The 27,968-nt window shown below is 43.5% G+C and overlaps 1 protein-coding gene across 2 annotated transcripts in view; it reads left to right on the top strand.

The window, feature by feature from the left end:
- The window catches only part of MAPK8IP2 (mitogen-activated protein kinase 8 interacting protein 2), a 107,968-nt gene that overhangs the window by 17,529 nt on the left and 62,471 nt on the right, over window positions 1-27,968 (top strand). For both annotated transcript variants that reach the window (XM_075345441.1, XM_075345442.1), the window contains exon 2: window positions 24,859-24,964. In XM_075345441.1, the coding sequence (XP_075201556.1) occupies window positions 24,859-24,964 (106 nt within the window). The remainder of the gene's footprint in view (window positions 1-24,858; window positions 24,965-27,968) is intronic.

The raw sequence follows: 27,968 nt of genomic DNA, 5'->3' as shown, positions 1-27,968 counted from the left end.
TGGTGTGTAGTCAGGGCAGTGTTACTAATGGTGGTGTGTAGGCAGGGCAGTGTTACTAATTGTGGTGTGTAGGCAGGGCAATATTACTAATGGTGGTGTGTAAGCAGGGCGGTGTTACTAATGGTGGTGTGTAAGCAGGGCAGTGTTACTAATGGTGGTGTGTAAGCAGGGCAGTGTTACTAATGGTGGTGTATAGGCAGGGCAGTGTTACTAATGGTAGTGTGTAGGCAGGGCAGTGTTACTAATGGTGGTGTGTAGGCAGGGCAGTGTTACTAATTGTGGTGTGTAGGCAGGGCAGTGTTACTAATGGGGGTGTGTAGGCAGGGCAATGTTACTAATGGTGGTGTGTAGGCAGGGCAGTATTACTAATGGTGGTGTATAGGCAGGGCAGTGTTACTAATGGGGGTATGTAGGCAGGGCAGTGTTACTAATGGGGGAGTGTAGGCAGGGCAGTGTTACTAATGGTGGTGTGTAAGCAGGGCAGTGTTACTAATGGTGGTGTGTAAGCAGGGCAGTGTTACTAATGGTGGTGTGTTAGCAGGGCAGTGTTACTAATGGTGGTGTGTAGGCAGGGCAGTGTTACTAATGGTGGTGTGTAAGCAGGGCAGTGTTACTAATGGTGGTGTGTAGGCAGGGCAGTGTTACTAATTGTGGTGTGTAGGCAGGGCAGTGTTAATAATGGTGGTGTGTAGGCAGGGCAGTGTTACTAATGGTGGTGTGTAGGCAGGGCAGTGTTACTAATGGTGGTCTGTAGGTAGAGCAGTGTTACTAATGGGGTGACCAGCTATTATTATCTCTAGAAGTCATTCACTTTTATATACATTCATAAATATAGAACAGCATGGTATCTATTTTTCATAATTCCTCATTTTATTGTTATTCTCTAATAACTGAAGCCATTTACAGTGATTCTTTTGTATATTGTACCTGCATAAAAATAGCAATGACGGACAGCTCATAAGTGATCACATTTCTAATGGTGAGAGCACAGGCTGCTTTCACCGGAGTGATGATGTTACATCTGCGGCCAGTTTTGAATCACCGTTATGGATTGGATTAGAAACCATTTTCCAAAAAGTGCAGAGAGGGATAAAAGCATTCCCATACTGCGGCTGTTCAGGGCTATCCTTACAGATGGAGCCAGGACTACAAGTGCATCTACCCCACAGCATTGATAAATAATGGAAGGGCAGGTTTATTTTCATTTCACTGCCAGTGATTTTTTTTAATACGTGTATCATAAAATTGTTCTGCATTTAGCGCTGTGTGGGAGTCAGTTATTACAGAAAAGAACATCTTTTTTTTTCCTATTTCTATATTTTCTGCTGCTGCTGTTAGCAGTTCTTGGCCAAAGCAGCATGGAAGAAATAGTCTTATGTATCCTACTAAATTGGCCTGTGAGGAAATCACTTTTTGGTAAGTTAGTTACTTTGCCGTGAACCTATAATGAATTTTCAAGAAATTGCAGTTAATTAAAAGGAGTATTGAGGACTATTTTCTTAATTTTATATGGGCCTAAGAACTTACAGAAGGTTATTGCTAACTACCTGCCTGTTCTGCCCAGCATCGATCTCTGTCGGTCAGAGCAGTCACATACCGCTCCTGACTCCTGCCGCTGAATCTGCAGCTCCCACTGTCACATTAACAGGGCAACTGCTTCTCTTCCGCTCTGCTGATAGAGCGTTACTGCCGATGTCATGCTGGTTGACAGATGTCTCCCTGCTGCCTAATTGGGAGGCGCTCGCTGTCAATCAGTAGGATGTTAGTAGTACTGCTCGTCGATAAAGAGGAAGAGTGTCTCTGCTGACGAGAAGCCGCAGAATCACCGTCAAGAGAGGTCTAAAGAAGGATCGGCACTCACATGTATTTATTTGATGCTTCTTTTTTCCATAAAGCCAACATTTCCTTTACAAACTTTGAATAAATGACGCGTTTCGGCTGGATAGCTTTCCTCAGAACATTCAGAAATGAATACATGCGAGTGCTGACCCTTCTTTCGTCTTGTGAGTGGGGAAGCCATCCTATGATATGAGCACCACATAATAACGGAGAGTGCAGACCTGAATAATATCGTGAAACGGCAAGAGAAGTCTGTGATGGCTCTGAACCGACGCCGGGTAGAACAGCCAGGTCGTTAGCATCTACCTGCCTGTCAGTTCTTAGGCACATGAGAAAAAAAATAAAACAGACCTGGATAACCCTTTTAAGGAATACTTTAGTGATTGTGATTCTGCTTCTTCCCGCTTTCCTTAAGGTATAGGCCTTATCATTTATTTACGTCATTCTTTGTGCTCACTTATATAGTGCCATTCATTTCCACAGAGATTTTTAAGGGATATCTCACCATATAAAAGCATCATTCTAGTCCTCAATCCCATAGACTCACACATCAGACTCATAAATGTGGCTCTTAGTGTTCTCTCTCCGGAAATGACTCATAGCATGAAATCAATATCTACACATCGAAGCCTGATTTATGGCCCGCAATCACTGATAGTGACGAAAGGAAGAAAGTAAAGATGAAAAAAATGAGTAAAAACCAGGCTCTTTCAGATTCAGAGACCTTTGGGTGTAATTGTGATGCTTATTAGCAGCTTTTTTTGCATAAAACCATTTTCTATTTGCTTCTTTCTGGGTCTTTATGGACTGATCACTGCTTCAGCTTAGGAAAGACGGGATTATTATGTAACTATGGTCTAGGGATTTAGTGGATTTAAAGTCTATTACTATATTTTCTCTCATTGCTTAGTTCAGTGAATCCACAACCTTATTACCTCAGGGGAACCCATGAAAAATGTTTTCTTGCTTGGTTATCCCTAATCCATTTTTGCCTCAAAGATGCCTGATGTAGGGAGAGAAGGCATTTATTTCTTGTCTGGTGGATAATTCGGCTCAGAGACGTTACCTGCTTTGTAGAGAATCATTGAGCAGGATGAAATCAGTTTGTCTTTCCTTTTGTTAGTCTAGGTTCCTAAAGTGCTCTATACCGGGCACTACCACGGGGTTTCTTTCTGAAATCCCGTAAAGCTGTATTGTGACGGCATCCTACACTGAGACCTGACGGAGCCATTCTCTTGAATGGAGGTTAACCACGTTCTGCGCATGTTTGAAAAAGGCTGTGTCCACTGACATCATAAGGGCCATGTCAGAATTCCCGTTGGAATACAGTTTTTCATGGATTCCCACGGAAATCCTGATGTAGTGCTCGATGTGGAGTACTGTATATGTGTGAACATAGCCTGGGAGTGACAATGTTTGTTGGTTTATTCTAAGTAATCAAAGATCGAGGATCAAGGAAGTCCAGAGTTTTTGGAAACCTGGAATTGGCCTAGTTAGTTAACAAGACAAAAGCCATTGACTGATTTGATGAAACTCCATTACACACCAAAATGATTCTTCGGTATTGTTGATGAGTAACAATTAAGGAGGTTGTCCGCTACTTTAACATAGATGGCCTGTCCTTGACTCCCCAATTTGTGACGCAGTTTCTTCTGAGCGCGCTGATACCCCACATGTGGTAAAAAAACTCGGTTTGGGCAAACAGCCGGGCTCAGAAGGGAAGGCGCCCTATTTGAATTTTGGTACACAAATTTGGCTGAAATTGATTGTGGGTGCCATGTTGCAATTGCAGGGCTCTTAAAGAGCCTAACAGCAGAAACCCCCCCCCACCTGACCCTATTTTTTTACACTACTCCCCGCTATGATTTTATCAAGTGGATTGGTGAGCATTTTGAACCCACAGTTACTACACAAAATTTCAAATCATTAATTTTCATTTTTTTCAAAATGTTGTTTTAGCCCCAAATTGTTCACTTTTGAAGAGGTAACATGAAAAAGTAGACCCTAATGTTTGGTACACACTTTCGTCTGAGCACAGAGGTGCTCCACATGTAGGATAAACAGCATGGCTCATAATGTAAAGAGCATTATTTGACTTTAGGAACATAAATGTGGCCTAAATAGATTTGTTGCATTTGCAGAGCTCCTGAGATACCAAAACATCAAAAGCCCTATAAGGGACCACATTTTGAAACTAGACCAATCAAGCAATTCATCTAGGGTGACATTTTGAACCCGTAGGCTATGTTCAGACGTTGCTTTTTTGCTGGTTTTTTTTTTTTACAGTGTTTTTTTTTTTTTCATGAATTGTATGCAAAGTAAAAGCTGCTTTTTATACCACCTGCAAAAGCTACGAGATTTCAGAAATGACATGCGTGCACACAAACACACACACACACACACACATACACAAATACACACGCACACACAGTTACACATATCTACATACACACCCACTTAGACACGCACACACACATACATACACACACACACACTTACATACACATACACACATATATTACACACACATACTCACACTGAGGCTGGACTCACACGAGCGTATGGCATCGGATGCGATATGCTAATGTCCCCCGGCTCAGGCTCTGCTGCGAGCGTGAGCCGGGTGTCATGCGACTGTAACCCGATCTTGCGATCGGGTCACAGCTGTGAAGCTGAGTGCAGGCGCTGCGGAGGAGAGGGAGGGGTTAATCCTCCCATCTCCTTCACTGTCAGCCTGTGCATATATCGCACTGCACTGGGATAACATCCGAGTGCAGTCCGATGTATCTCTCGCATCCATTCACTTGAATGGGTGCGAGGGATACGGCTCTCGCAGACAATCGCAGCATGCTGCCGCTTTTCTCGCATCCAGAATCTGGATGCGAGAAAAGCTGACCAACAGCTCAACCTCATTGCCTAACATTGGTCAGAGTGCAATGCGAGAATTTCTCGCATTGCACTCGTCCGATTTTCACGCTCGTGTGAGCGTACCCTTACACAGACACACACATATACACACACACACACACATATACACACACTTACACATGCACACACACACACACAACACACACACACACGCTTTTGTTTTCCCTGAGACAAATCGGAAACTGTATGTGCAAAAATCCAACAGCTGCATTTTTGCTGCTTTTGTATTGACTGAAGCTAACTATATTTAAATATGTACTGTAGACGATAACACACCAAAAATGCAACAAAAAACGCAACAAAACCTGTTTTATGGAAGTAGCTTTTTTACTGCAAAGAGAGCAAGTTTTGGCTGCAGAAAAATTGCAGCGAAAAAACGCAACGTGTGAACATAGCCATAGGTGCATCACAGAACTTTCTTTGTCGCTCCATTGGGAGACCCAGGCAATTGGGTGTATAGCTTATGCCTCCGGAGGCCACACAAAGTATTACACTAAAAGTGTAAAGCCCCTCCCCTTCTGCCTATACACCCCCCGTGCATCACGGGCTCCTCAGTTTTTATGCTTTGTGCGAAGGAGGCTGAGTCAGCAGCAGCTGCTGACTAGGTCGGATGGAAGAAAAGAGGGCCATAACAGGGCCCCCAGCATGCTCCCTTCTCACCCCACTTTGTCGGCAGTGTTGTTAAGGTTGAGGTACCCATTGCGGGTACACAGGCAGGAGCCACATGCTGTTTTCCTTCCCCATCCCTTATGGGCTCTGGGTGAAGTGGGATCCGAATCGGTCTCCAGGCACGGGGACCGTGCTCCCTCCGCAGCCCCTGGGGAATCTGCTGGATAGGAGCCGGGTATCGTCAGGGACAAGGCCCTGCTACTGTGAGGTACTCTGTGTCCCCGTGGGGACCGCGCATGGAGCGCTTGTGCCATACTCATTCCAGCACTGCTGGGTGTGTTAGTGCGCCGGGGACTACCGCGCGGCCGCGCTTATTGCCGGCCGCGCTTATAACTTTAGTCCCCGGCTTCTGCGGCCTAGTATCGCATATTCCCGCCCACAGGCCTGCCAGTCAGGGGAAGGGCGGGACGCTGCACAGATCGTCAGCGCTGAGGGCTGGAGCATACATTAGTATCCTCCTCCCCCCTCACTCAGTACACTGGGGCACTAGATTCCCGCACTTTCTTGGGCACGCCCACGGTCCCCTCCTCCCCACAGAACGCCGGCAGCCATTCCTGTCAGCGATTCAGACGCTGGAGAGGAGAGACAACACAGGGAGACCCAGGCAGGGAATCTGGTGATCACACAACCGCTCTGAGCGGTCGGTAAGCAGCACCTGTGGTGCTGGCCCCACTGAGTGCCGAAGTGTATATATATATATAGGCTTATAGGCTATACATTTGCACTGTACGGTCGCTCTGTTGATTTTTGGCTATATACCCTCCTGGATTGTTCTCAGAGGAGACAACAGCATGTCGTCCGCAAAAAGCAAGGGTGCCAAAGCACAGGCGTACTTTGCAACCTGTACCTCATGTGCAGCTATACTACCGGCAGGCTCCACTGACCCTCATTGTGTGCAATGCTCGGCCCCTGTGGCACTTACTCAGCCGGAGCCTCTGCTACTGGTGGCCCAGGTGGAACCACCTGCTACCACTGTCCAGGTGACAGGGACGGAGTTTGCAGCTTTTGCTGACAAACTGTCTGAGAGTATGGATAAATGGTCTGCTAAAATACTAGAAGCCTTACAGTCCAGACCGGTGATTCAGGCCCCGGGCACTGTTCAATCTTTGACCCCAGGTCCCCCTCAATTGGAACAGCAAAGTGCCCCTGTGGTGACCCATAGGTCCCAGGGTGAGGTCTCTGACACGGACCGCAGTCCCAGGCCGCCTAAGCGGGCTCGCTGGGAAATTCCCTCCACCTCATCACACTGTTCAGGGTCTCAGCAGGAGGACTCTCTGGAGGATGAAGCGGAGGTAACAGATCAGGATTCTGATCCTGAAGCCGCTCTCAACCTAGATACACCAGAAGGTGACGCCGTAGTGAATGACCTTATAGCGACCATCAATCAGGTGTTGGATATTTCTCCCCCAGCTCCTACAATTGAGGAGTCAGCTTCTCAGGAGAAATTCCGTTTCAGGTTTCCCAAGTGTACATTGAGTACGTTCCTGGATCACTCTGACTTCAGAGAGGCAGTCCAGAAAAACCGAGATTGTCCAGACAAGCGTTTTTCCAAGCGCCTTAAGGATACACGTTATCCCTTCCCCCCTGATGTTGTCAAGGGCTGGACTCAGTGTCCTAAGGTGGATCCTCCAATCTCCAGACTGGCGGCTAGATCCATAGTTGCAGTGGAAGATGGGGCTTCGCTCAAAGATGCCACTGACAGACAGATGGAACTATGGTTGAAATCCATCTATGAAGCTATCGGCGCGTCTTTTGCTCCAGCATTCGCAGCCGTATGGGCACTCCAAGCTATCTCAGCTTGTCAGGCGCAGATTAATACGGTCACACGTACATCTGCCCCGCAAGTGGTGTCATTAACCTCTCAGGCGTCGGCGTTTGCGTCCTACGCCATTAATGCTATCCTGGACTCTGCGAGCCGTACTCTGCCATCCAACACAGCCTGAACATTGCTCTGGAGACTCTCCAGAGTTTCGGGTGGATCATCAATTTTCCAAAGTCAAATCTGACACCGGCCCAATCACTGACATATCTTGGCATGGAGTTTCATACTCTCTCAGCGATAGTGAAGCTTCCGCTGAACAAACAGCGTTCACTACAGACAGGGGTGCAATCTCTCCTTCAAGGCCAGTCACACTAGTGCCTACAAGTAGTATTCAGCCCCCTGCAGATTTAGCAGGTTTACACATTCGGAATTAACTTGGCATTGTGACATTTGGACTGTAGATCAGCCTGGAAGTGTGAAATGCACTGCAGCAAAAAAGAATGTTATTTCTTTTTTTTTTTTAAATTGTGAAAAGTTGATTCAGAGGGTCATTTATTATTCAACCCCTCAAACCACCAGAATTCTGTTTGGTTCCCCTAAAGTATTAAGAAGTATTTCAGGCACAAAGAACAATGAGCTTCACATGTTTGGATTAATTATCTCTTTTTCCAGCCTTTTCTGTCTAATTAAGACCCTCCCCAAACTTGTGAACAGCACTCATACTTGGTCAACATGGGAAAGACAAAGGAGCATTCCAAGGCCATCAGAGACAAGATCGTGGAGGGTCACAAGGCTGGCAAGGGGTACAAAACCCTTTCCAAGGAGTTGGGCCTACCTGTCTCCACTGTTGGGAGCATCATCCGTAAGTGGAAGGTTTATGGAACTACTGTTAGCCTTCCACGGCCTGGACAGCCTTTGAAAGTTTCCACCCGTGCTGAGGCCAGGCTTGTCCAAAGAGTCAAGGCTAACCCAAGGACAACAAGGAAGGAGCTCCGGGAAGAGCTCATGGCAGTGGGGACATTGGTTTCAGTCAATACCATAAGTAACGTACTCCACCGCAATGGTCTCCGTTCCAGACGAGCCCGTAAGGTACCTTTACTTTCAAAACGTCATGTCAAGGCTCGTCTACAGTCTGTCTCAGAGTCCTCCAAGTGATCATGAGCAGACTGGTTCAAGGTTCTCTGGTCTGATGAGACCAAGATCGAGATCTTTGGTGCCAACCACACACGTGACGTTTGGAGACTGGATGGCACTGCATACGACCCCAAGAATACCATCCCTACAGTCAAGCATGGTGGTGGCAGCATCATGCTGTGGGGCTGTTTCTCAGCCAAGGGGCCTGGCCATCTTGTCCGCATCCATGGGAAGATGGATAGCACGGCCTACCTGGAGATTTTGGCCAAGAACCTCCGCTCCTCCATCAAGGATCTTAAGATGGGTCGTCATTTCATCTTCCAACAAGACAACGACCCAAAGCACACAGCCAAGAAAACCAAGGCCTGGTTCAAGAGGGAAAAATCAAGGTGTTGCAGTGGCCTAGTCAGTCTCCTGACCTTAACCCAATTGAAAACTTGTGGAAGGAGCTCAAGATTAAAGTCCACATGAGACACCCAAAGAACCTAGATAACTTGGAGAAGATCTGCATGGAGGAGTGGGCCAAGATAACTCCAGAGACCTGTGCCGGCCTGATCAGGTCTTATAAAAGACGATTATTAGCTGTAATTGCAAACAAGGGTTATTCCACAAAATATTAAACCTAGGGGTTGAATAATAATTGACCCACACTTTTATGTTGAAAATGTATTAAAATTTAACTGAGCAACATAACTTGTTGGTTTGTAAGATTTATGCATCTGTTAATAAATCCTGCTCTTGTTTGAAGTTTGCAGGCTCTAACTTATTTGCATCTTATCAAACCTGCTAAATCTGCAGGGGGTTGAATACTACTTGTAGGTACTGTATATATATATATATATATATATATATTGGAACCTCGGTTTACGAGTAACTTGGTGCGCGAGTATTTCGCTATACGAGCAAAGCTTGCTGTAAATTTGTAACTTCGTTTACAAGCAAGCTTTGCCGTACGAGCAAATACTCACCGCACACGCTTCCGGTTCCGTACTTTCACCGCACTCTGACCTACAATTGCAGTCTGCACAAACACACACATATTATGCTCACCTTACTTTCCGTTCCATCGCCGGCCTCATTGTTCTTGTAGTCCGCTGGTACAGTATGCATATCCGGTAACCATTGCGACGATGTACGAACTTCCTCTGTCAGACACTTCTCAAAGGCAGCGGTCTGACCAATCAGAGGCAAGAGGCTCATGCTATTGACGTCAGCGCTCTGGCAGCGGAAGCTTCGGCATCAGTCGCGATGGTTCCCCGATACACATCCTGTACCGGCGGACTACAAGAACCAGGAGGCTGGCAAAGGAACGGATGGTGAGGTGAGCATAGTGTGTGTTTGTGCGTGTTTGTGCATGTGTGGAATGGCACAATAGGGCACCAGGATGGGACATTGAACAAGTTGTGGAATGAATTGTCTGAGCTTGCATTATTTCCTATGAGAAATTTTGCTTTGCTAGACGAGTAACTTGGTTTACAAGTACACTTCCAGAATGGATTGTTCTTGTAAACCAAGGGTTCCACTGTATGTGTATATGTATATATATATATATATGTATATTTATTTATGCTTTACAACTAAAAACTATATTTTTCAAAAATTAATTTGTTTTTGCATTGCCATATTCTGAGAGGTGTAGCGTTTTTATTTTTTACGTCAATTTAGCCATGATAGGGATTGTCTTTTACATTTTTACTCATTTTGTTTTACATATCACTTTTTGATTGCTTTTTATTTACTTTTTAAATCAGCCTAATGAAAAAGCAACATTTTTGGTGGTTTTTTTTTTTTTTATGTTTTTGTTTGATGTTTTCCATATGAAAATAAATAACATGACAGCTTTACAGTTCAGGTCGTTCCAGACAGGGCGATACCAATTATGTGTTTTTTCTTTATTTATTTTTGTTTCAACACAAACACTGCGTTTTTAGTGGCGAAATGGGTTTTCATGATTTTTTGCATTTTGTGTGTGTGTGTGTTTTTACTTATTTGCATATTTATTTATTTTTAAATTTTTTGCTTAGTCACACTGTGGCACATGAATATTTTTTCTTTGATCACTTGTGTCTTGCACTGCAATACTCCTGTACTGCAGTGCCTGAGACCTGTTGTTAATGACTCACCAACACAGCCTGTTAGACCATGTTTATAGATGGATCTAACAGGCCACTTGACCGTGGGATCATCAGATGACCTCGGGGTACTATGGCAACCATAGGTACCCGTGATTACGATCACGGGGGGCTGATGGTATCATTGGGAATCTTTTAACCCCTTTTAACCACTTAGATGTCGCTATCGCAATTGACAGCGATATTTAAGGGGTTAATCTGCCCCAATCGGTTCCAGATCCGGTTGGGTTCAGAAGCCTGCTGGTGTCAGTTGTCATACACAGCTGTCACCAGCCGGAATTTTGCCTGCGAGGGCGCTATTCACTTATTCCTCAGTGGCGTTAAAAAGTGAGACTGAAGGAAAGGACCTTTATCAGCTGCTGTTAAAAAGCTTATTGGCAGTCATTAAAGGGTTAATATTGCAAATCTATTACTTATTTCCAAAATAAGGACATTTCAGGAATTATACAAGAAAAATTGTGTCAAAACTACTGTACCCTCATAAGAAGGTAATTGGATGTCAAACCAGACCGGCTTGATGAGAGAACGTTAGAGTCAAATGCTTCTGATTCATGAACAGATGCACGCTTCTTCAAGAATTTGAAGTGTCTGATGAGTGGCGTACGCTTCTGTACACGACGCTAGAAATCTCACTCCAGTCAGTAACTGGAGTGAGATTTCTGACATATGAATGGCCACAGCTCTTTATGAATTAGATGAGCTGTGACATCCCATCACCGTCGTGCCCTGTCCCACCCCTGCCATCTCCTGCCCCTGCTGCACCTTGTACCGCCCCTACCGTGCACTGTCCCACCCCTGCCATGCCCTTCCCCTGCTGCACCTTGCCCTGCTCTTCCGTGCTTTATCCCACCCCTACTGCCACGTTGCCCCTGCCATCCCTTGTCCCGTATCCAGATCATTTTGTTGGAGCTGGAAGAACCTGGCGTGAAAACGCCAAAAGTCACAAAATGTATGCACAACTCTTAATTTACGCCTAAATCTTGAGACTTTTCAAAGCTTTTATGCCAGAGTTCTGGTGTGATATCTATGATGAATCCGGCCCTTTGTCTTCATTCATTTTACATACTACTGTAACCTACCGTGCATTAAATTTCCAAGACTCCTTGATCATTGGTCTACGTTAGCTAAATTACCGTTGAACACGTCTGTAATATTAGATGATACCCTTGCATTTTTTATACTTTCCAAAAGATTGTATTTAGGTTCTGGTTTTGTTGATTTCTGCTTCTCAATAACTGTGTGGAATTGAGTCTTAAAAGCTTAACTTGTGACCATATGCTTTGTAAACCAGTAATCTAAAAATGTAGAATTTAAGGAGTTCTTAACCTTATTTTTATGCTGTGCTTAAAGAAAAGAGTAGATGGATGCTTCTAAAATGTGTGATGTGTGTTATCTCTCCTAACAGTCTAAAGGCCCTGTCACACACACAGCTAAATCTTTGGCAGATCTGTGGTTGCAGTGAAATCATGGACATATTGTTCCATTTGTACACAGCCACAAACCTGGCACTGATTGTCCACAATTTCACTGCAACCACAGATCTACCACAGATCTACCACAGATCTACCACAGATCTACCACAGATCTACCACAGATCTACCACAGATCTACCACAGATCTACCACAGATCTACCACAGATCTACCACAGATTTATCTCTGTGTGTGACAGGGTCTTTAGCGCTCAGTGATTGACTGTAGCAACAATGACGTGATGCCATCACTACAGACTGCATCAATAAAGTCCAAAACAGCATGGAGATGCATTGCTGTGCCTGGGAGGGTGAATAACAGCTCAGTTTGTTGTTTTAGGCTATGTGCCCACGCTGCGGAAAATACGCAGATTTTGCCGTGGATTTCTCGTGGAAAAGCCGCGGATTTCCCGAAAATCTGTAGCACCGGTACTTCCCAGCCATTTATATGGCACTTTGGAAATGCTGTGCCCACGCTGCGGATTTTTCCGCAGCGGATTTCGTGCGGATTTTGGTCCGGAAAAATCTGCAACATGTCAATTATTGTTGCGGATTTTCATCCGGATTTTGGCTTTAAAATTGGGAAAAAAAAAAAATCCGCACCAAAATCCGCATCAAATCCACGGCAATTCCGCGGCAAATCCACACCTTTGAAAAGGTGCAGATTTTGCGGGAAAGCTGCGGATTTTGATGCAGAAAAATCTGCAGCTACATTCTCCCGTGAACACATAGCCTTATACATCTCCGAGCCCATGTGCTAATAATTGGTGAAAGGGCACAACCCTTTTAAGAGGAACCTGATAGCTGATACATTCTGCCCATGAATTGGGCAGCATTTATCAGGCATTGGCTGTATGAACTCATCCAGTTTTTTTACTTTGAAATGCTGGTGTTTCAGAGAAAAACATAAGCACCACTTTAGCATTTTTTCTTAATGTTACCACTGGAGTGATGCGTCTACTCTAAGATCCCTTCCCCAGGTCATATACTCACCCTCCGGCGTCTTCATCTTCAATCAGTGCCGCTCCCATTGATCTTCTGCAGTTTGTGACCTCCCGTCTGCTCCAGTGTTTCATGAACTGAGCGGGAGGTCACTCTTCAATGCAAGTCTATGAGAGCCTCGTTCTGACTCTCATACAGTTGCATTAAGAGCTCGTGATTTAACTTCTGACTTCCAGCCAGTCAAAATTTAAAGTCACAAGATGACGATGTAGGACCAGAGCAGTGTTGGTTAAAGGTGAAGACACTGGAGGGTGATTTTATTACTAGGGGAAGGGACCTTAGAATAAAATCACAACATCAGCATTGAAAAAATAAAAAGGCTGGAGTTGTGCTTAAATAGGCGGCTGAGGACTAGACTGGTGTGACAGGCAGGTCCCCAGCGGCTTTTCCCTAACTGCTGCCCTGGTTTGACAGGTCTCTGCCTATGGCGCATATAAGCGAAATACAGATCCGTGATCCAATAATATAAAAAAGCTGTTTTATTCATGTTTCCTCATTGCACTGACATTTTTATCAAGTGCTAAACCCAACTGTACCTTTTTACACTTGAGAAATACTCCAGTCCGGGTTGGAAACGCATTGTGGAATTAATAAAACACTTTTTTTTATATAATTGGATCAAGGAATTTGCATAGAACAGCCCAAAATTGTGAATTGTCTTTGCCTTAAAACAGTCTGGTAGAGTTCATCCCCCAGCCATCGCACAGCAGCAAAGGTTATTGTCCTTTCCCAAGAGTTGTGTCTATGCAACTCACTCAGGGGAGGATAGTACCCGAATCTATCATATGTTTTCATAAAGCTATCACCCTATGGCTTGGTGTACTGTTTCCCCATAGTGTTTATCTATGTGCTATAACCAGAGACCTGTCAATCTAGGACAGTGGGCGTAGAGATGCCGCAAGGGAGTTTCCCGTTTGACTAGTCCACAGGGTGGTCTCGGTCGTGGGCCAGCTATTAAAGTATGTTTTCTCTGAAACACCGCATCATTTCAGAGTCAAACTTACCTGGATGAGGTAATACAACCACACACTGTTACCTACGGCCCATGGATTGAGTAGCATGTATCAGTTGGCAATTTCCCTTTAAGAAAAATGTTGAGATCAGCTTTGAGAAAATATAGTAATATAATAATTCACAACATAAACAACAATACAATCATGCCTTAAATAGAATGAACTGTATAAACTCAATCCAGTTACTATTACTCAAGTTACTGAAGAACTGAAAATGAGTAATGAAGATACACATTAGAGACTATAGGAGCTTGCATCAGCTGATATGGATTTTTTAGTTTTCTATGTCTTTTAATCTAATCCATTATTCTCAATCTTTCCATCTGTTATGAATTACAATAGAGTATAAAGCAGCAATGCATAACATTTTTTGGTTCCAAGGCCACATCACCATGATGAATCCTAAGTGCTGCAAAAAAATAAAGGGGTACTTACATAAATACATCACCAGAACCAACATTAGTAGATTAATGCATGACAAGGAGCAAGTTTTGAATATTTGGAGAGTTTCTGCTACATAAAAATATCAGTGTTTACACACGCTAACTTCAGTTGAGTTTTCGGAGCAGAAACTCGCCAAATTCTCCTCATATTCTCTAAATTTTGAAGATTTTTAAGTTTTAACATAGCTATGAAGAATATTATGAATTGCTACATGTGTACAGGATCAGAACCAAGCGTCAGCACATTTATGTGGTGCTAGTACCACCATCAGTACATGAATTCAACCCCAGTATCTCCCATGCTGCACCTCATTGTGCTTCCTGCACAAAATATCCCCCCACGCTGCCCCTCTCAATAATGTCACACACACACTGCCCCTCACTGTAATATCCCCCACACAATGTTCCTCTTCATAATATCCCTGCACACTATCCCTCTCCATAATATCTCCCCCACACAACCCCTCTCCATAATATCCCTCCACACATTGTCCCCACAAGTCCATAATATCCCAAAAGGTCCATTATGTCCTTCACAGCTCCATAATATAGCCCACTGCTGCATAGTATCCCTTACTGGTCTATGTCACCCACTGCTCCATAATGTCCCCCACTGCTCCATAATATCCCCCACTGTTCCATAATGTCCCTCACAGCTCCATAATGTCTTCCACAGCTGCATACTATCCCCCACAGCTTGCTGACCTTATTACGCTGCTGCACGTTGGGCCAGGCTTACTGAAGCTTATTTGCTCTGCACTCCTCTGCCCCAATCCCGGCAACATAGTGCTCAAATGTATTTGCCTCTGAAAGACGAGAATACATTTGAATATATGAGGAAGGGAGTTGGGCACCGTGTCTCGCGGGCCGCATCAAACCCCTTGGGCTGTGTGTTGTGCAGGCCTGACGTTTAGAATCAGCAGATAACCATCTTGCATAAAGAGTTGGGTAAATGGGGGAATTTATTTATTAATTAAGTATATAATTTAGATAGTTGAAACCAGGTCAGGCAGGCAGAAGTTTCATCACATTATGCATAGAGGCCAACACTGAGATACGCTTAGTGCATTTTGCTAGATATTTAGGCCACTTTTCTCTTTCTTATGCAATATCTTAGTTGACATACTTTACACTAATATTTTAAAAAGTAGCAGATTCATTAATGGGAAATGCCAAAATTTGGCTTGTGCTATAAATAAATTACTAATTGTTCACTACTGTCTAAAAAACATATTAAGTTAAGTTCAAGGCATGTGTGGCATTTTCCGCTTATAGCTGTAGCCACTGTGACTGTGGATATATTGTTCTTTCCACTTACGCCTATGGGAGTTCCCAAAAACTTGTTTGTTTGTTTTTCACTCCATAAGATCTTCGTTCTGGAGATTGGTGTGGGTCCAATAATTGTAATGATACAGTACCTTATCAGGCGGAGTCTGATTTGTGATGTCCCATAATGGTTGTGACAAGAACCCACCTGTTAATGTCACAGCGGAAGGACAATAGTGACATTACATCTGCCTATAAGATAAAAAAAATTCCAGTAGCTTACCCAGTGCCAAACTGGTGGTATAGCTACTTCCATCAGCTAATTGGCTGGGAGTCAAACAGCCACGATTTTTATACTGATTGTCCACCCTAATGATAATCCATCAATATTGCTATCCCAATATCCCAGAGAACTCATTAAGTAAAAACCCTTATTGTTTATTCCTATAACAAATCATGGACAAAATTATTGGTAGCCTTATGCTAAATAGGAAATACCTACAATGGTCACTGAAATAACTCGAATCTTATAAAATTAATTTTCAGTTGAAATGCTCTTAAAATCAGCTAATGAAAATCAGACATTGCTTTTGAATTGTGGTTCAACTGAAGAAGTAAAAAAAAATAATAATGAAAATGGTCTGGGACAAAAATTGTTACCCTTAGAAAAAAATTAAAAATAGTTTGACCATAAGGACATGTTAAACTAAAGTGTATCCTGTAATTAGCATCACAGTTGTCTACATACTTGTAATCTGTCAATCTGCCTATTTAAAGGGTGAAAAGTAGTCACTGTGCTATTTGGTATCATGCTGTGGACCACACTGATCATGGACCAAAGAAATCTAAGTAGAAAATTGTCCTAGGAGACTAGAAATACAATTATAGACAAACATGTTAAAGATAAAGGTTATAGGACTTCAGTTGCCCATATTATTCAGACCTTTAAGGTGTATGGGACTGTAGGCAATCCCCATATATACAGCCACAAGAGGAAAACTGATGACAAATTGCACAGACAGATAATATGAATGGTGACCAAAGAGCCCAAACAACTTGAAAAGAGATTAGAGGTAAACTCAAAAGTTAAGGTACATTAGTGTAGGTAAAATATATCTTTGTACTGTGTTAGCCATTAGAGATATAAAATTGTTTAAAAGAAGTGAAGTCCTCAGTGGTTGATACCTTTTAATGGCTAACTGAAAAGATGGTAATAATACATTAGTGTTAAATTACTGTCTTGGCCAAAGTGGACTTCATGGAAGACAACTAAGGAGAAAACCACTGTTAAAAGCAAATCTTCAAAAAGCAAGACAAGAATTTGCCAAAATGCTTATTTACAAGGCACAAAGTTTCTTGGAGAATGTCCTAAGGACAAATGAGAAAAAACTGGAGCTTTTTGGCAAGTCACATCAGCTCTATGTTCACAGACGCAAAAGAAGAAAAGAACATTGCACCTACTGTGAAACATGAAGGAGGTTCAATCATATTTGGGGGCTGCTTTGCTACATCTGGCACAGGGTATCTTTAATGTGTACAAAGTACAATGAAATCTCTATCAAGGGATTCAGGAGCGAAATGTGCTGCCCAGTGTCAGAAAGCTTGGTTTGAAATGTAATCATGGGTCCTTTAACTAAATAATGACCCAAAAAGCATTGGACTGTTCTGAAATGGCCTTCTATGAGCCCTGATCTAAACCCTATTGAACAACTGTGGAAGGAGCAGAAACACACAGTATGGAGAAGGAACCATTTATACCTGAGATAGCTGGAGCAGTTTGCTCATGAGGACAAAATACCTGTGGACAGGTGCAGAAGTCTCATTGAGAGTTACAACATTTTTTTGTTTGTAGTTATTGCCTCAAATGGTTGTGCAAGAAAATATTAAAGAGATTGTCCATTCTAGAATGACAAGTCTGTACTTACTTTGTGTGACTGTAGACTTGTGAATCCTCCTGGACACGCACTGTGCGCTGTGAGGATTCGCTAGTCTCTAAGCTGGGGATGGCGTTCACGTGACTGCAATTATGCAAAAAAAAATACATATTCCCGGCCAGAACCCATCTAGTCGACGCAGCCACATAGGGGGTATTGCGCAAGCCTATGTCACTAGTCGGGTTCTGGCAGGGAATAGGCATTTTGCATAATTACGGTCACGTGAACACCATTCACGGCTCAGAAGCTGGCTAATCCTTGCATGCGCTGGGAGGATTCACAAGTCTACAGTCACATAGAGTGACCTTTAAGTTAAAGATAGCATCATTGTTGTCCAGGCCATTTTCCTTACTTTGTTTTTATGTTCTGTTGATCTACAATGCATCCTGGCATTTTAAAGCACATGTACATATTAAAGAGGTGGTTCACTACTCTGCAATAGTGATGACATCTCTGTAAAACATAGGGAAGGCTTTTTCTAAATGCCTTGTTCAGCCAATTTTGCCTATTGCGGTCCGCTCATCCCCATGCAGTGACCCCCCCCCCCGCGCTCCTTGACCTCTGAGATCCAATGATGTCATGACAACTTCCAATTGACCCATCCCCGAGGCCAGCCCCAGTCTTCCTGAGTGACTGGGCGGTGGGTGGTGTTTTGCCGCTCGTCACAGGCCAGCATCACTCCAGCTTGTGGCACTCTGCAGCGAAGGAGAGAGAGCGCGACATTATGGGCTGTGATGAGCGGTGAAACTTTGTCATTCCAGTTCTATTCCCTGCCCAGTGCTGCCTCCTCCTCCTGCCTTACTGTTGCCTCTATGCTGTGTGGCTTCAGATAAAGGAGTCATCAGTCAAGCAGGAGAAGGCAAAGCAGGTTAGGCAATAGAGCTGGAGTGACGGAAGCTACAGCCTCATTTACATATCAGTTTAAACCTTGATTTCTCAGTAACAGAGGAATGGACTAAAGCTATTGCTGGACTTGTCATTGAAAGCGTTACATATAAATAATTTGGGGGTGAAATACTTCTGACAGATTTTTTAAATTCTGGTTAAAGCAATAGATACACTATATAAGAACACTTTCCAGCATTCTTTATAGTTCAGCTCACTGGAGCCTTTCATAGTTGATGGTTTTTTTAATCAGGTCATAATGAATTAGGGCATGAACCATGGGCAGCATTAATGACAGGCTCTCTGGTAACAATGAACTACGTTTTAGTCTGAAATGTTGTGGTATTTGAGAGAAACAGATTAAAAAATAAGACAGGCATGAGGAAGCTCTGGAGTCTAGCTGATATTTCTTCCCATGCTCAGCTGAGCTTCATTGACAGTTCTCCCTCTAAACCATAATTCATTGTTATCAGTGAGCCTGTCACCATTAAAGGGTATTAAGCGAAGCTGCGCCCATTGGTCAGGTTCTGCCGAGAGTATGCATGTCTCATACATGACCGCCGTTCCCACACAGACACCGATGAATTCTCATAGTGCAGTGTGATTGCTGGGAGGATTCACAAGTCTGCAAGTCACATAGAGTGACTGCAGACTTTTCATTCTAGACCAGACAATCAATTTAAGAACATCATTCTCGGACTAGTCCTGTCTGCAAACTGAATGAAAAAAAACAAAGGTTCCAGCACTTCTAAAATACTTGAGACTTTATTTCAAAAATTAAAAAAAGGTACAAAAAATGAGACTTGCTGTTTACATGCAGGAGAGAATCTTAATCGTATCCACAAGACTCTTCTGCCTTGAAACGCATAAACCGCACGTCTTTCATTTTTTAGTACCGTTTTTTTAATTGTGGAATAACGTATCAAGTATTTCAGAAGTGCTTGACCCTTTGTTTTTTTCTTTGGATTTTTGGAGCTTCCTCCTTGCACTCGATGATCTGGTTATTTCCCCTTTTGTTCCCTGTCTGCACATCGTAGATGTGACTAAAGGGTACTTTACACGCTGCGATATCGGTAACGATATATCGTCGGGGTCACGTCGGTAGTGACGTACATCCAGCGCCGTTACCGACATCGCAGCGTGTAACACCAATGAACGACGATCAACAAGCACAAAAACGTGAAAAAATCATTGCTCATTGACACGTCGCTCATTTCCATAATGTTGTTGCTGCTGACGGTATGATGTTGTTCGTCGCTCCTGCGGCATCACACATCGCTATGTGCCTCCACCGGCAATACGGAAAGGAAGGAGGTGGGCGGGATGGTACGTCCCGCTCATCTCCGCCCCTCCGCTTCTATTGGACGGCTGCCGTGTAACGTCGCTGTGACGCCGCACAAACCGCCCCCCTTAGAAAGGAGGCGGTTCGGTGGCCAGAGCGACGTCGCAGGGAAGGTAAGTCCGTGTGCCGGGGACTAACAAGGTTGTGCACCATGGGCAGCGATTTGCCCGTGTCGCACAACCGACGGGGGCGGGTACGATCGCTTGCGATCTCGCTAGCAGGATCGCAGCGTGTAAAGTCCCCCTAAGTCCATGTCCAGCTCAATGTGGTTCTCATTGCAGACAAGTCCAGAACTGCTCGCCATGAAACAAGCCTCGGTTATTCTGCACAAAGGCAAAAATGGTGCATGCTGTGACTTTTTGTTCACGTTGACTGTAGATATGTGTAAAAAATGCTCATCTTCATTTGGTCAGTGCGATGTCTGTATGCGGTCATCCAAACCCGACCTTAAAGGGGTGTCATATACGAAGTGCACCATATGGAATTTAGGAAAGTGGAGTCAGATGCAAGGCACTGTAAGACTGATCTTTGGAGGGTAAGTATACAGCTGTGGATACATTACATTTCCCTCATGCAGTTGTTTTTGACTATTGCGCTCTAGTCACAACATTTTACAGACAAGGTTGCTAATAACTGTAATTAGTTCCTATGTTTGAAGAAACACAGATTTTGAGGAAAAACACTTAGGGGCCAATTCATCAAGCAGGTTTCACCAGATTTGTTATGTAATACTGCTTGAAATATCGCAAAATTTTGGCACAGCTTAAAGTTGCACAAAAATATTGCAGCTTTTGGCATTTTTACACTAATCATGGCGACCTCCAACAACTTTTTATAAAGCGTTTGGATCTCGGGTGGGAGCTGGCGCGGCCAAGTGCACCGACAAATTCATCATCATTTATGCCACAAAAATTAACAAAATTACGACAGAAATGTACTCCAAGCCCTGACTGATGTACATTTTGGTTGCTAGCACATCACAGTTGAAAGATGAGCAAAATTTATTAAAGTCTCTTAAGGAATTTCTATCATCTTACTCCAACACTGAAGTCTTAATGAATCGGGCCTTAATGTGTATGCCCGGCAGTACATGTGTGAAAAGCATTATGTAAAGCAAACCATGGATAATCAGCAAATGTATATTACCCGCTATAGGCAAGAAGGCTCAGGATCCCATGTATTTGTATTGACAAATTTCAGAGATTTCATCACCAAATATTGAATCATACCATTTTTTTCCATGTATTATATTATAACTGTTCCAATAGGAACAGTTATAATATAATACATATGCATTATAGTGTTTAGAAATTATATCCCAATAATGTATAAATCAGCATCTTGTCAGGCCTAAATTTGTGTCTTAAATTAGCTTAAAAATACAATTGGCCTCTTTAGAAAGGAAGAGGGCAGAAACTCTATTGAAAGTAGCAATCTTAAAAGTCAGTATCGACGTTTTAAAGGGTCTTGCCACATGACAGGAAGCCAAACCAGAAACCAGTTGAAGACTTATGTTTTCGAGGTATTTGCCCGTCAGCAGTGCAGAAGAGGCTGTTTGCATATTTTATTTCCCAGAGGAGCATTGTGTTACACAGGGGGATGATTGGAGCAAAACTAATAGCTCAATCGTCTCCCGAGGTCCTCAGGGCAGATGACAAACCCACAGAGACAGGCGGCCGGACGGCACCCTCTTCACAGAAACACAGGGACAGACAAACAAATAGAGTTGGTGGTGTTGACTGCACACCACTAGGTATATGACCTCACCTGTTAGCTGCACAGGGAGATCACAGAGGATCGGCTGCGTGAGTAGGGAGCACAGCTGGACCGAGGCTGCAGGCCAGTTACGTCACTGGACTGTCTGGGTAGGGATGGAACAGTAGGACAGGAGCCGGATCACTGGCCCTAACGTGCCGAGTCACGAGATCTTGGCGTGGGAGGCCCCGGACGCTTATCCCTGCCTACTGCTCCTAATGGCTCTAATAGCCCTACCACAAACACTGCAGGGTAAATGATGCTGTGACTGATGGACTACACTGCCCAGTCTGTCACCATTAGAAAATGACGCTCGCACCTCGATGGGCGTCGCTCAGGGTCCTTTATAGCCTAAGCCCCTCCCCAAGCCAGACGCCAGATGGAAACGGTGTTGGCTGCCGCCAATCAGCGGCTGCCATGTCACCGCTGACGTCATTGACGGCCAATCAGCAACCACCGCGTCATCGCTGATTTGAGCGACGGCCAATTAGGAGCCACTGCATCATTGGTGACGTCGCAGTAGCAGTAGCAGGAATCCCGCACTTAGAGCCTGTAGAGGCAGTGGGAACCCGCGCATGCGCGGAAGGGCGAAATGGGGACTTAGACTCAGGATAACTCAAGAACCTGGACACCTGACGCCTATCAGCCAGGCTCCTGGAGTGGCAGACAGGTGGCACTGAGGAGTCGGACGACCCCAATGCAGGGGATGAGGACGGAACAGAGGCGATTCGAGGTCGAGGGACCCCGAACCATAACACATCGCATGGCTGATAAGTCTCCCTATACCAACTCTCATTCCCCAGAAAGAGAAAGTTTACACCTTAGATCACTTGTCAGAGGCTTTTCATCTAATCAGTTCTTCTGCTTTGCACTGATGAGCAGCAAACACTGTGAAACACATGTTTGAAAATGGAGTTTCTGATTTGGCTTCTTATCCTAAGGGTAATAAGTATAGTTATATTACAGCTTTTCTAAGTGTATGGCTACTGTTATAAGCAGGCTTAAAAAGCACTGGGTTTTCATGCAAGAATAACAAACATGGAATATCTAAGGTGGAGAACAGAGCAGGGAAGAGTCTGCACTTTATGAATGGGCATCTATGAAATGATTCTACATAAAATGGCAAGGAATTTGTCTAGCACACCTCATTTGCTGCAGAGGTACTGGTTATATATGTAAAATGTATGCACAGCTTTACACACCATTTTACCGATAATAATGGCATCATTTACAAATGTGTTAAATAACATGGTAAATACATTAAATTGGTTTTATGCAGGAAGGGGGTAATGTTAGATTTTGACCTAAGACTGCAGAATATAAATGCAGTTTTGGGATATAAACAGACTGTAAAGATTAAAGGTGCTTTGATCTTTAAAACACGTAGAACATTTGCTTTATTAGTTTACTGTTTATGGAGATTGTCCCAAACAAAAAAAAAATAACATTTCTCTCTTTAATCATTCAAAACATAACTTCTTTGTTTGGAATCTCTTGCAGAAAGGTTTTCTTTAATCATGTTTTTATCTTCATGTTGTATAAGTGATATTGTGGTCCTGATGCTCTTTTGATTCTCCCAAAGAACATCCATCTAATGGAGGACCAGTGCCGGTGGTCACACATGATCAGCAGCCCAGACCTGGTTCTTCCTGTATACAGGCAGCAGAGTGATTCCTGATGTTGTGTAGACCAGTCAGTGACTATCAGTTCATTAGAAGTGATATTTTTCTTTAGTTAAAGGCGTTGTGCAGGCATTAATAGGAAGAAATGAGAGAATAATGCTTTTGTGTCTAGATCTTGCTATTAAATATTTGTTATAGTTCTGCTGTTCATTTGATTCTATCTAATGCACTTAATGACTTTGTCAGGGTATTTAATATTGAGGACTTGTCCTTAGGATGGGTCATTAATACTAGATAAGTATGACACTTGTTACTCTCACTGATCAGATGTAATTAGCTCCAGCTGTGGATGGATGTTAAAGAAAACCTGTACAACCCCAAGCACTGTTACCCTGCAGTTATGGGATTAATCCGCAGGTTAATATTGTTCCATAACGTCCCGGTCAGCACACTGAGAGCCTGACTACTGGGAGGAAATTAATTTTACTCCTCCAGGCAGCCTCCGGCTTTCAGTCATAGAGGCGTGGCTGGTGTGGTTTCAGTCAGACCTCATTAAATAGTGAGTGTTGGCTATAAACATGCCCGGCACTGACTGACGGTTCTGCAAGGATGCAATGTAGAGTTGAGTGCAAGTCAGTGCCGGGGTATCGTTACAGCTGCTACTCACTACATAATGAGCTATGACTGAAACTGGGACGTCTGAACCTTCATGACTGAAAGAAGGAGGCTGCCGTGAGCCCATCTTTCGTTGTCGTAGCCAGGCATCATTGGACTGCTATTTACCTGTAGATTAACCCGATATCTGGAGGTTAATAGCGTTTTGGGGTTCCCTTTAACATTTTTTTTAAAGGAGCTGATGTGCAGTTCTCAGCTGCACAGTAAAATGTGGTGTTCATCTTTATTCAGTGTTTACATCTGGAGTATATCTGCTGATCAATGGGGGTACTGGGTATTGGCCCCCCACCAATCTGATAGTCATGAGTCATGACCAATTCTAAGGATAGGTCATCAATATTAAATACCTGGACAAACCCTTTAAACCCATTGGGTGCGAACAAGTGAACCCCAGGATGTCTATAACATTTAATGACAAGATCATATCTCAGGAGCATTTTTTCTAAATTTTTCCAGTTGAACATTATGTTTTATACGATGTAATAGTGATACGAGCAATTTAACAGTCTTCATCATTCCTTGATTTCATAATTACCACATCGAGTACAATCTCTTTCAGCTACTAATGCCTATTAATTTCACCACATGGCGCACTGACTTTATCTCCGGGTTTCTATACATCAGTGGAGAGCCATCAGTGAGAGTCCTGAAGGCGAGCACAAGGTGCATCCATTAGAGACAGACAAGCCATTCACATCTGCATTAATAGGAAGGAATGCAGACGTAGCAGATCCGATGTAATGGATTCTATTTCTAATTGAAAAGGAAATTTAACTATACTGCGTCTATAAAGAGAGGCCCAGGAAATCCCTATAGATAAATGTGTAATGCACTTTATGTAGCACAGCTTTCCATAGAAGAAATGCTAGTTTTTTGTGTTGATGAAATGTATTTGTGCATTTGACCCATTTATCAGTTTTTTCCTGCTATGCATTGTCATTGTGCGCGATACTACTGACAAGTTGTCATCACTCTTCTTGTAACCAGGCCATCACAAGACATCAGTTTGGAGGAATTTGATGATGAAGATTTATCAGAAATTACAGATGACTGTGGAATTGGACTGAACTATGACTCAGACCACTGCGACAAGGTAATGCAACAGTATGGTAATAGGATAAAAAAATAAGTCAAACATCGTATGGCCAATAAGAGCATTTGATCAAGAGGGTAGCAAGAAGCAGCTCTCGCACTAGTTGACCTGGACCATTCACATTATCACTTCTGCCATCCCTGATTTCAATGCAGCAGTAAGTGTATTGAAAATATACTCTATAAAATATAACCTTTATTTTTTTCATTTTAAAACAATGTTATTAGCACTGATAGGCGTACTGTATATATAAAAAAGTGCAAATTAGGAAAAATGTCAAGGACTGTTCAAAAGCAAGGGCTATCATGAGAGATGTCGATATCCATGGTCAGAAGCAGCATATGGGTAACCCTAGTCTGAGCCTAGTCCAGCTCTGGTTATCTCTGCCTTGCCGTGGAGGTTGGCACCCTCTATTGCACAAGTTTACCTTCAGAAACTGGGCCATAGTGCCGTATTCCAACATAACGACCCCAAAACACTCATCGAAGGCGACCTCTGCCTTGCTAAAGAAACGGAGGGTAAAGGTGCTGAACTGACCAAGCATGTCTCCAGACCTAAACTCTATTGCACATCAGTTGTCCATCCTCAAATGGAGGGTGGAGGAGCACAAGGTCTCTAACATCCACTAGCTCCGTGATATAGAAGAGGATATCAGTGGCTCCTGTTAAGCTCTAGTGAACTGCATGCCCAAGAGAGTTAAGGCAATGTTTGAACATAATGGTGGCCACACAAAATATTGATATTTTGGGCACAATTTAGCCCTTTTTACTTAGGGTGGTACTCACTTTTGTTGCCAGTAGTTAAGACTAATTTAATGGTTGTAGGGCGGTACTCACTTGTGTTGCCAGTAGTTAAGACTAATTTAATGGTTGTGTGTTAAGTTATTTAGAGGGCACATCAAATTTACACTGTTATACAAGCTGTACACTGACTGCTTTAGGCCTCTTTCACACATCAGTGAAAAACACACACGTTTTTCATTGACGTGATAAAGGTGCGTATGTCCCTCCGTGTGCCGTGATTTCGGCACATGTGTGTTCTGCGTGTGCTATCCATGATAATACACAGAGATCAGTCACTTATACTCACCTGTCCACGCCGCTGCTGTCAGTGGTGCTGATGTCTCCCACGATGCTGTGTTCGGCTGCCGCTGTCTCATATCTGCAGCTACTTCCTGGTCGGCTGTGAAGTGCATATGTATGAGTATAATTACCCCGCCTGGAAGCAGGAGACAGCAGTGGCTGAAGACAGCATCACTGGAGACTGGTGAGTTTAAAAAGCTTTTTATTTTAAATGTACGTGTTTTTATGGTATGTCTTTCATGGATCACACCATAGTATGGTCCGTGGGACATCAGTGATGCCAGGAAAAAACGGACTTGTCTCCATTCGGAACACACAGACACGCGTGTGCGACTTACGGAGACACAGTCCGTGAGAAATCATTGATGTCTGCGCAGACCCATTGATTTTAATGTGTCTGCGTATGTCCGAGATTCTGGCACGTATAAAAACTGCAACATATGTACCAGAATCACTGACATGTGAAGGGGACCATTGTTATATTGTATCAAAGTGTTATATCTTCAGTATCGTCTCATGAAAAGATAGAATAAAAAATGTCCAAAAATGTGAGGGGTGTACTCACTTTTGTGACACACTGTAGAAAATTAGATGCAATATCACCTCTGTTCTAGTCTGTGTCTAATAAAGCAAAAAACAATAGAGATGAATAAATACTTAAGCACATAAATGAGCGTATAAGGTTGTACCCTGTAAACACAATGCTGATTGAAATTGATTAGTGTATATTATTGTTTAGTATAATAAACCATTTTGTGTAATTGTCAGCGCAATCAGTGCCGGACATCACAGGCAGCATCTGTAAAGGGGCTCAGCTTCTCAAACACCATATTCAGCAGTGTGTAATAAATCTCATTTGGGCACCACCAGTGAAGAGACACATCTGTGTATAGGTGTGGAATACATATAATGCACTTTTTATGGAAGGAGCAAGAAGGGTCCAGCGATACTTGCTGCCTCCATAGGGGAATAGGCTGAACACCTCTTGCATATTCCCATAATCTCATTAGTGTGCAGCTAAATATAGTTTGCAATGTGCATTTACAACCCTTTTCAGCACACTGTTGAATACGGTGTTTGAGAAGATGAGCACCTGTACAGATTCTGCCTGTGATGTCCAGCACTGATTGAGCTGGCAATTAACCAAACCTCAGGTGCCAACCTCAATGTAAAACCAGGACTGGACTAGCCTCAAACTAGGGTTACCCATATAGACTGGAGAGTAAAATTAGAGAACAACACACAATTTCCTAAATGTTAAAATCATTGTGTAGTCCTACGTGAATATATACTTGTAACAGTGTGTCCCCCTAGCCTGCACCATAATGTAATCAGGCCTCCAGCAGTATTGTAACAGCATGTCCCTCCCTGGCCTATGTGTTTGGAATTTAATGTAACCAGGCCTAGGTCAACATCTAGTGGGAGACTGTGTCTTTGTTTTTCTATGCATGGGACTCATCCAATACAAGCCTGTAGTTTCTGGAAACTTCTCCATATAAAGTCACATACTCAAAAAGTGCATGTGAACCCTTTCCCATCCAGGGGAGGGTTTCTAAGGAGAGGTGGAAGATTCAGCCACATGTTTTTGCGTTAGTTGATGCTGTGTCTGGTGAAGGGCTGGGATGTGTTGCTGAGGCCAGGTCCTGGTGCCCGTGTATGGATTATTGAACAGTGAAGATCGGCTGGCACGTGGGATTGTGTGGTCTCAGCCACGATGCTGGATTTAAGGAACTCATCTAAGGACTGTTGTTGCATTTTCCTTGGCATCGAATTGCTGGGTGGCGCCCCCGGATCTGTTTCCTTTGTGTAGACTCATTGTGGACTCTAAAGAACCATTTTGATATTGGATGTTCTATGTTCCCTTACTGTCACGAGTATGGACCGCTACCCAGGGACAGGGGCTTCTCAAACCACGGGTACAC

This window comes from Anomaloglossus baeobatrachus, chromosome 4, assembly GCF_048569485.1.
Source record: "Anomaloglossus baeobatrachus isolate aAnoBae1 chromosome 4, aAnoBae1.hap1, whole genome shotgun sequence".
Classification (NCBI taxonomy): domain Eukaryota; kingdom Metazoa; phylum Chordata; class Amphibia; order Anura; family Aromobatidae; genus Anomaloglossus; species Anomaloglossus baeobatrachus.
Note: the sequence above shows the minus strand (reverse complement) of the source record. Positions and strands in the feature narration are given on the sequence as shown.